The sequence below is a fragment of the Triticum aestivum genome, chromosome 7D, assembly GCF_018294505.1.
Source record: "Triticum aestivum cultivar Chinese Spring chromosome 7D, IWGSC CS RefSeq v2.1, whole genome shotgun sequence".
In the NCBI taxonomy this organism is placed as follows: Eukaryota; Viridiplantae; Streptophyta; class Magnoliopsida; order Poales; family Poaceae; genus Triticum; species Triticum aestivum.
Genome location: NC_057814.1, coordinates 550,429,509 through 550,438,760, shown reverse-complemented (window position 1 = coordinate 550,438,760; position 9,252 = coordinate 550,429,509). Strand labels below are relative to the sequence as shown.

Below are 9,252 nucleotides of genomic sequence, written 5' to 3'. Positions count from 1 at the left end.
GTCCAGCGACAGTACACATGGGCTCAGCCGTGTCACAACTAAACTCTGAATTGGAAGAATAGGACTTGCATATACAAACAAAAAGACATGTTACTAAAAAAACAAAAAACAAACACAGGACATTTTGTTTCTAAAAAAAATAAGACATTAACATTTTGATTTCTGAAGGAAATGGTGAAGGAGAATTGTTTGGGAAATTCTACTGCACGACGATTTTGACTTAATTAAGCAGATCAAAGATCAACTATCAGAAAAGATCGGATCGAGCTTCCACATAAGAATGGCACTGCCGAACATACCTGGCCAAACAGGCCGGCCCTGCACGGCACGGATCGGCCTGGCGTAATCGTGCCTGGCCCGACCCGACCCGCCATGGCACGTTTATTATACGGGTCGTGTCGTGCCGGCCCACGTACTACGCCTCCAGGCCCATGCACGGCCTAATTAGTAAACGGGCCCGCACGTTGGCCCGTCTAGCACGCTGGGCTATATATTTTCAGCTTGTTGGGCTGATTTTTAGGCCTATTGGGCTATATTTTAGGTATACATATATAAAAAAATTCTGAAAATTATATAAAAAAATAAATGGGTCGTGTCGTGCCGGCCCGCGTGCCCAGGCTCCAGGCCCAGGCACGGCCCAAGGCGTGTTGCGTGCCGGGCACGGCCTGTTTAGCCCGTGTCGTGCCTGGCCCATGGCGGGCCATGCCGGCGTGCTCGCGGGCTGGCCTGTTTGGCCTGGCCCGTTTGGCCACCTATACTGGCGAAGGAAAGAGGGTATGTCACAACCCTAGAAATTGTTTGTAAATAGTTGCATCTGCATCCATGCATCATGTTTAAATTTTTGTTAAACTTGAAATGAGGATTGATCAAACCCTAGCACCCCTCTGAAATACTAGGATCAACTAAAATATTTTTCAATGAACCCAAAATTCCCTTCAGAAAAGTTCATCATTTTTTAATTGGTCGAAAACCTCTGCCAAAAATGGTGCACATTTTTCTAGGGCATCTTTGGATTTTAGAATTAAATCATAGTGTATCTGAATTTGAGCATTTAATTGCTATAATTATTTTAAGTGCTCAAATAATTCTGAAACCAATTGAGGGTTGTTGGAAAATATTTTAAAGGTGCCCACAATTTATTTCAGAATTTTCTAAAATGGTTTAGTACTTTTACTAAATCAAAACAAACAAAAGAATATAGAAAACATAAATGGAATAGAGAGAGATAGGAAAAACTTACCTGGCGGCTAGCAACCAGCCCAACCCACTTCCTCCTTCTGTCTTCTTCCACCTCGTGCCAAAAGGCACGAGGGCGCGTGGTCGCCGCACGCCCGACCACCTCCTTTCTCCCTGCCTGCCCCTCCCCGACGCGTCTGGACGACGTCACGCACCTCCCTGCCTCTCTCCCCCTCCGTGCTCACTTTCCCCTCCTCTGCTCCCTCTCCGCGGCGCGCCCGAACACACCACAGCATGCCGCCGTGCACCACCGCGTCTACCGGCCACCCGACGCCATGCCGCCGTGTTTGTAGTCTCCGCCTCGACTCCCTGGAGCTCCAAGCCGAAGCAAGCGACCGCGGGAGCCCTGCCCCACCGCCATCGCCATCATCCTCTTCCTGTTGGGTAACGTAGCATGCAATTTCAAAAAAATTCCTACGCTCACGCAAGATCTATCTAGGAGATGCATAGGAATGAGAGGGGGAGAGTGTGTCTGCGTACCCTCGTGGACCGAAAGCGGAAGCGTTTGACAACGCGGTTGATGTAGTCAAACTTCTTCTAGCTCCGACCGATCAAGCACCGAACGTACGTCACCTCCGAGTTCTGCACACGTTCAGCTCGGTGACGTCCCTCGCCTTCTTGATCCAGCAAGGTGTCGAGGTAGTAGATGAGTTCCGTCAGCACGACGGTGTGGTAACGGTGATGGTGAAGTTATTCTCGCAGGGCTTCGCATAAGCACCGCGAGAATATGACCGGGGGTGTAAACTGTGGAGGGGGGCGCCGCACACGGCTAACAATTGATGTTGTATCTTCTGGGCGCCCCCTTCCCACATATATATAGGTGGGAGGGGAGGAGAGGCAGCCATGAGGCACCCCAAGTAGGAGGAATCCTACTTGGGGTCCTCCCCAACTCGGTCTTCCCCCTTTCCTTATTTTCGGAGGGGGGAAAGGAAGAGGAAGGAGAGAAGGAAAGGGGGGGGGGGGCGAACCCCCTCTTTCCCTTCTCCAATTCGGCCTCCTTCCTTGGGGGCACCCCTTGTGGGCTGGTGTGCTCCCCTCCTATGGCCCATATGGCCCATATCTTTCCCCCGGGGGTTCCGGTAACCCCCCCGGTACTCCGATAAATACCCGATACTATCCGGAACACTTTCCGGTGTCCGAATACTATCATTTTACCTCTCGACCACTTTGAGACTCCTCGTCATGTCCATGATCTCATTCGGGACTCCGAACAACATTCGGTCACCAAATCACATAACTCATATAATACTAAATTGTCATCGAACGTTAAGCGTGCAGACCCTACGGGTTCGAGAACCATGTAGACATGACCGAGACCCACTCCGGTCAATAACCAATAGCGGAACCTAGATGCTCATATTGGCTCCCACATATTATACGAAGAACTTTATCGGTCGAACCGTTATGAAAACATACGTTATTCCCTTTGTCATCGGTATGTTACTTGCCCGAGATTCCTTCGTCGATATCCTCATACCTAGTTTAATCTCGTTACCGACAAGTCTCTTTACTCGTTCCGTAATACATCATCTTGTAACTAACTCATTAGTCACTTTGCTTGCAAGGCTTCTTATGATGTGCATTACCGAGAGGGCCCAGAGATACCTCTCCGATACTCGGAGTGACAAATCCTAATCTCGATCTATGCCAACCCAACAAACACCTTCGGAGATACCTGTAGAGCATCTTTATAATCACCCAGTTACATTGTGACGTTTGATAGCACACAAGGCATTCTTCCGGTATCCGAGAGTTGCATAATCTCATAGTCGAAGGAATATGTATTTGACATGAAGAAAGCAATAGCAATAAAACTGAACAATAATTATGCTAAGCTAACAGATGGGTCTTGTCCATCACATCATTCTCCTAATGATGTGATCCCGTTATCAAATGACAACTCATGTCCATGGTTAGGAAACCTTAACCATCTTTGATCAACGAGCTAGTCTAGTAGAGGCTCACTAGGGACACAATATTTGTCTATGTATTCACACATGTATTTAGGTTTATGATCAATACAATTCTAGCATGAATAATAAACATTTATCATAAAATAAGGAAATATAAAATAACAACTTTATTATTACCTGTAGGGCATATTTCCTTCACTTCCTCGACCACCGGAGATCGTTGTCGGCATTCCATCGCGTTCGGGTCCTCTCCGAGCCCAACGAGACACCCTGCGGCCTCCCTGTGAGCATCTGCTTCGATTCCCCCTCCCCCTGCCTTTCCGCGTTCCCTAGCTGCCATCCCCGCCATGGTCGAAGCTCCCTGAGGGTTCTGTCAAGAGTCGGTGTCCATGTATAAATAAACCAGCATTTGTTGCTGGAGAAAATGATCAAATGAGAATCTGGCATCAGTTGTCTGAAACCTACTCTATTTTATCTCCTCTGTTCTTTCTCGTTTCAGTCACATGGAGAGGAAGCAGGCTGACGACTAACATATTACACCTTCCACGAGGGCCGTCCCATGCGTCGGCGGCAGATCTTTTAAAAGATCCGCCGCCTCAGCAGTCGTAGATCTGGCACGATCCATTGCAACAAATGCAGTGTTTCAAAACCTTTTGCAGCAGAGTTCATGTTGCAGAAACATTTGCAACAAAGAGTGTTGTAGATTTTTTTCATCTTCACCTTTTTGCAACATAGATGATGTTGCGAAAAGGACTTCTGCAACATGGATGTTGCAGAACTTTTTTCCAATGAAAGATGATGTCACAACAACACCGTCGTCGTGCAGCTCCGTCGTTGTTGCATAAACTCGTTAGCGTGCGGCGGCACGGTTGGACACAGACAATTTTGTTGTTGATGTGGCAGATTTTTTCCGTCCTTACTTTTTTGCAACATGGGAGTCGCTGCGGAAGAAATTTTGCAACACATATGATGTTGTAGAAAACTTTCTCCGCCACACGCACATGCATCGCACAAAAACGCTAGAAATCATACTAGATGAACCCATGCAAGACACGTGTCGAAAGGAGGAGACGGCAGACACCTCGCCCAAGCATTTCCCCTTCCACAAACACTCAGTTTAAAAAAATGATAAGCATTACACTTACCGATAGCGAGTTGCGGACATATGATTCAGCATTTTCATAATCAAAGCAATTGTTTAGAACTCGACTCACTGCAAACAGAACCTCCCCAACCGCGTTCCTGGCAATCACTCCGGCAGCAGCAAGGCCACTGTTCAGTGGAAACACCGCGTGACCGCTTATTTTGATACAACTACAACATTCCTTTTTAGTATCAACTACAACATTTCTATAACATGTAGTACCCATATTCCAAAAGCATGATTACTTTTTTTCTTCCTTAAAATATACTCCCTCCGTTCCAAACAGCACTTAATATGGAACGGAGGGAGTAATTAACAAAAAATGTTTAGATTCATCCAGTAGAAACCTTTAGATTTGTCATCGAAAATAGTTTCATTGTACACCTTTTTATTGTATTTTATACTAACATATACATATAAAAAGTAGAAGCCAAAATTGTATCTTGAAAACTAGTGAGGGAGTAGTAACAAAGAGGTTCTATCTAGAAACATCTGTGCGAATTCAAGACCTAGAGCGATAAAAACAGAAATAAAACAAACATCCATTGAGAACTGTGTTCCCCAGACAGAATTATTTAGCAGGAGCATCTGAGCATGTACAATGCTTGATGATGGTGTAACCGCCTCGATGCGAAATCATATGCATAAATGATACAGCTTGTTCTCAAGCTGAAAACAAGATGCAGCCACCTCCACAAACTATCAAATAAGCAAGTTATGTCCTGTTCTCCCTTACTTCCTAGCTACCCGTCTTTTCTTGGCTCATGCATTTTGTCGACACATGACTGCTTCTTCGAAACGAAAAAATAATTATAAATTTTCTTATTTTTTACAATTGATGACTCTGGTGTTTCCTTCCTAGATTATAAACGATCAGAAATATGGTTACCTCGATTCTGAAATACTCAGAATGCACGCAGTCACCTTCTGGAATTTTAACCACTAAATTGTTGGAAATATTTTGATCACTCTATGGAGAAAGTATATCATTAGATCCATATTGAGAAGACTTCCACACCATGAACTTCTTTTCAGTTTTTATAACATATGGTGGTACGAAGTTGTGATCAGAGTCATGAATCGGAGCCCGCAGAAGTTAGTATTTCAGCGAAGGACGTACTGAATTTACTAATCATTGTTCAGAAGGGTTTGGATGATCCAAATTCACAAACCTTGATCATTACTTACACGTCACAATGCTAGATCATTGCAATAAGATATTAAGATGCTTATACTTCCCAAGTTCCCATGGTTGCAACTACAAAATAAACCACAGTGGTGGGTTGGAAACAGACCATCTGGGGGAGAGGAACGAGACGAAAAATCAAGGGAGTGGGTTCCCGGGAAGTTACAAGGGGTTTTTGGTGCGAGGTCCTGGACCGTGAGATGAAACAGAAATCTGTGTGGAGGCTTGGAGCTGAAACTAGAGAGATACTGTTGCAGAGCCATGACAGGCACAGCCACGCTGTTGCTTCGGTGTCATAGGACATCGAAACTCAAAATTCAGAAATGCTGCTGCAAAGTTGTACTGGACTGGAGCTTATGCGCAACATTACAGGCATCTTGGTAGAGCAAGAAGCAAGACTACCATGGAAGGCGAACAGTGTCGCTTATTTATGTAAAACTATTTTAAGCTGCCTACCAAACAAAAAGCACAAACTAAGATGGCATATTGCTAGCCTTCTGGAGCACCGTCTGTTCAAGGAAAATAAATCCCTAACAAAACATGAATATCACGATCCAAGCAAAGCTTGCTAATGTTTGATATCAGCATTTTTCTACTTGAAACATGCCACAGGCAAAGAGTTTTTTCTTTTCAAACCATTAGCAGTAGAGAAAATTGACTTCAAAAGTTATACCATTAGCACAGTTTGACATACTATATCGTTAGCAGACAACTGATCATTTACTAAGTCACTGTCCATAAGATGCAAATATAAGTTTAGAATTTAAGTTGCATGATGATCATTGGTCATGTCTTCTACTACATCATCACCATCGCTCAAACACTACGCCAATTTAACCGAATACATGGAGGTAGGAGTTCTCCAAAACCATTGGTATGCAGAAACCAATACAGGCAACAGAAAGTTCAGTACAGACTTTGATAACTAATCACCCAAGTTCACTCCATAGTGAACCACCACACTCGAAATATAAAAGCATGCCTGCTTCAGTCAGATAAAACAATAGCCCAGTTCAAGCAAACATACCAAGTAGACTGTTCCATATATAGCACAAAGAACTAGTGCTTGTCGAAGATCCACTTGTTATAAAGCCACCAACTCAGACAGATGTCAAATTTGCAATGACTGTAACTCTGCATACAATGGCACATATGGCAGATATGGCGGCTGGCCATCTTCCAGATTGGAGATCACTTTGACTTGTCGAAGATCCATATTATAGCACATGAATGTGGTATAACACCCAGCAGTGAAGAATATCGTGTTGCATTCCGGATGAATCGCAATCCAACCAAAATCCATCGCAGCCCATCCAAAACGACCAAGAAGGTAGGCATCCATCCCTCGAAATATGTGTGAAGCTTCGATGCTGTGCTTCAATATCCATTTTCTGCTTTGATAGTCGTTCAGAACATAAACTACCAATCTAATGACACTATCTCCACCTCTCTGAAAATTGGCATAATGCAGCCGGCCCTGCGACCGCTGAATAAAACCGTCAACCAAACCACCAGGGACACTGAAGCTCATCCATGTTTCCCCCTCTGTGTCTACCACAGCTAGATGACTGGATAACCGACGAGCATTGGCTTGAAAATGCAGATAGCCATCAAGAAAGACAAATGTCGACAGACGGTCAATGGGCCTAATTTGTTTGTTCCATCTCTGTTCCTTATAAACCCATCCTCCAGTTTGAGACGAATACACTGCCACTCCGGCGATGTGAGGGTGCCAGTTTGGCTCCTGCTCCTCTACCAACTCAAACACATGGAAATGCGGCGACAGGGCTGGGTCGAAGCCCAAACGAGCGGTGGCCACCTCGCTGGTGGCCTTGCCGGAGCTCGGCAACACCACCCACTTCTCCGTGGCGGGATTGCACACGACGTAACGGGACTCTTCACCCTCGGCGGAGGCGTCGCACCAGCGGCAGAGGAGGAGGCCGTTGCAGCAGTCCAACAGATGGATGCGCTCATGGTTGGGCAGGAAGGAGCAAGAGGTGTCGATCGGAGGGCACCGTTTCCCCGGGAAACTGGTGAAGTGGAGAGGTGGTTGCAGAAACCACTCGACGGTGTACTTGTTGTCGTAGAAGAAGCCGGCCGGGGTTTGGGGGAGCCTTTTGCGGTGGTAGGGGTGGTCGATGAGGGCCAGCCAGTGGCTGGAGACGCACCTGAAGCGGAAGAGCGACTTGGCGGGGACGCGCGAGAGGATCTCGACGAGGAGATCGTCGGTGAGCCTGTCGGTCGCCGTCCCGCTCTGCTTCGTGTACCGGGCATGAGGAGAAGCGCGACCTTCCTCCCCCGGGTGAGATCTCTGCGGGGACCGACATGGAGGCGGGAGGCGGGAGGCGGCAGGATACGGCGGCGACGCCGTCGAGCTAGAGGGACGGAGAATGAAACCTACGTCTGAGGATCCCCATCCCCTAGTCGACGGGAGTGAGGCCGAGGCTTAACAGATTGGGGCCGTCCAGCGCCAGTACATGGGCTCAGCCGTGTCACAACTAAACTGAATTGGAAGAATAGGACCTGCATATACAAACATAAGACATTTCGTTTCTCTCTCTCAAAAAAATAAAATAAGACATTGACGTTTTGATTCTGAAGGAAATGGTGAAGGCGAATTGTTTGGGAAATTCTACCGCACGACGGTTTTGGCTCAATTAAGTAGATCAAAGATGAATTACCAGAAAATATCAGATCAATCTTCCACATAAGAATGGCACTGCCAAAGGAAAGAGGGCATTTTAATTCTAATCCGTTTCCATAAGATAATTAGGGGGGAAAACCATAAGTGGACTTCGTTCTAACGCCGGTTATGAAAATAACTTCACTTTCTATACGAAATGGGTTTGAACTAGAGGCATGTGATATATGTGTCCAAATATAAAATTTTGAAAATTTTGGTGGAGCTTGGAAATGTGATGAAATAAATATGTGCCAAGTTTGGAAGTCTACCTTGGTGTCGAAATTGAAATGGGGATTTGGAAAGATTTGAACTGAAATTGGAAGATCAATTAAATAAAATACTAGGAAGTCTCAAATTGAAATTTTGAAAAAAAAATACTAATATTAATCATTTGAGGTGAAATAACTATGGCACGATGACATGAAATGCAAAATAGAAATATTACAATAGAATTGTGCAAAATATCTTGTTTTAAAACTGGGTTGTTATAGTAGTATGACAGATTATGTCATTTTGGTAGCATGCTTGATGATTACACCATGTGTAGTATGTCAGTATGGTAGATGTGGTAGTGTGTTGAATTTCATGATCTGTCAATGCTAGTTCGATAAATGTGCTAGTGTGTTGAGTTTGAAGATGGTTCATCTGTATTATGCATTGTGTTTGTTCAGTAGTCCCGATGTATATCCGTTGTAGGACATGACCATCGACACCAAAGACCTTAGTCAGGCCATTGTTCTGTCCGAGAACCAGTTTTTTTTTTGAGAATCACCAGGGGGAGTTTCCCCACCTGAATATATTACTCAAAGTGACCAGAATGCCAGAGTGGTGATCCAGTTTATAAGGGAAACCGGATCAAAAACCTTAACAAATTGTCCGAGAACCAGTTATGTACCTCCTATGTTGAGTACTCCTAGCCCTATCCGAGCAGAGGCCTCCTGATACAAATGTGTTTGAGGGGCCTATTGAGCAACCATCTTTTGCGGTGGCGATGCCTGCGACAGCTACTAAGGTGGCCATTAGGGCTGCAAAGGCACCAATTCAGGTATTTGGGAAAGAGAACACAATGAAATGGCAGCCTTTACTGTCC

General features: G+C 45.2%; 2 protein-coding genes across 2 annotated transcripts in view; both read right to left on the bottom strand.

Moving 5' to 3' along the window:
• LOC123171268 (F-box protein At5g07610) overlaps positions 1-374 on the bottom strand; it is a 3,574-nt gene extending 3,200 nt beyond the window's left edge. Inside the window, exon 1 of the mRNA XM_044588845.1 lies at positions 300-374. Within this exon, the coding sequence (XP_044444780.1) occupies positions 300-374 (75 nt within the window). The remainder of the gene's footprint in view (positions 1-299) is intronic.
• A 5,820-nt stretch (positions 375-6,194) lies between these two features.
• On the bottom strand, positions 6,195-8,025 carry LOC123171267 (F-box protein At5g07610). Its single transcript, XM_044588844.1, has 2 exons — positions 8,013-8,025; positions 6,195-7,924 (listed from the first exon to the last, which is right to left on the bottom strand). The coding sequence occupies exons 1-2, from the start codon at positions 8,023-8,025 to the stop codon at positions 6,591-6,593; spliced, it is 1,347 nt and encodes a 448-aa protein (XP_044444779.1). The 3' UTR covers positions 6,195-6,590.
• Between the last annotated feature and the right edge of the window lie 1,227 nt (positions 8,026-9,252).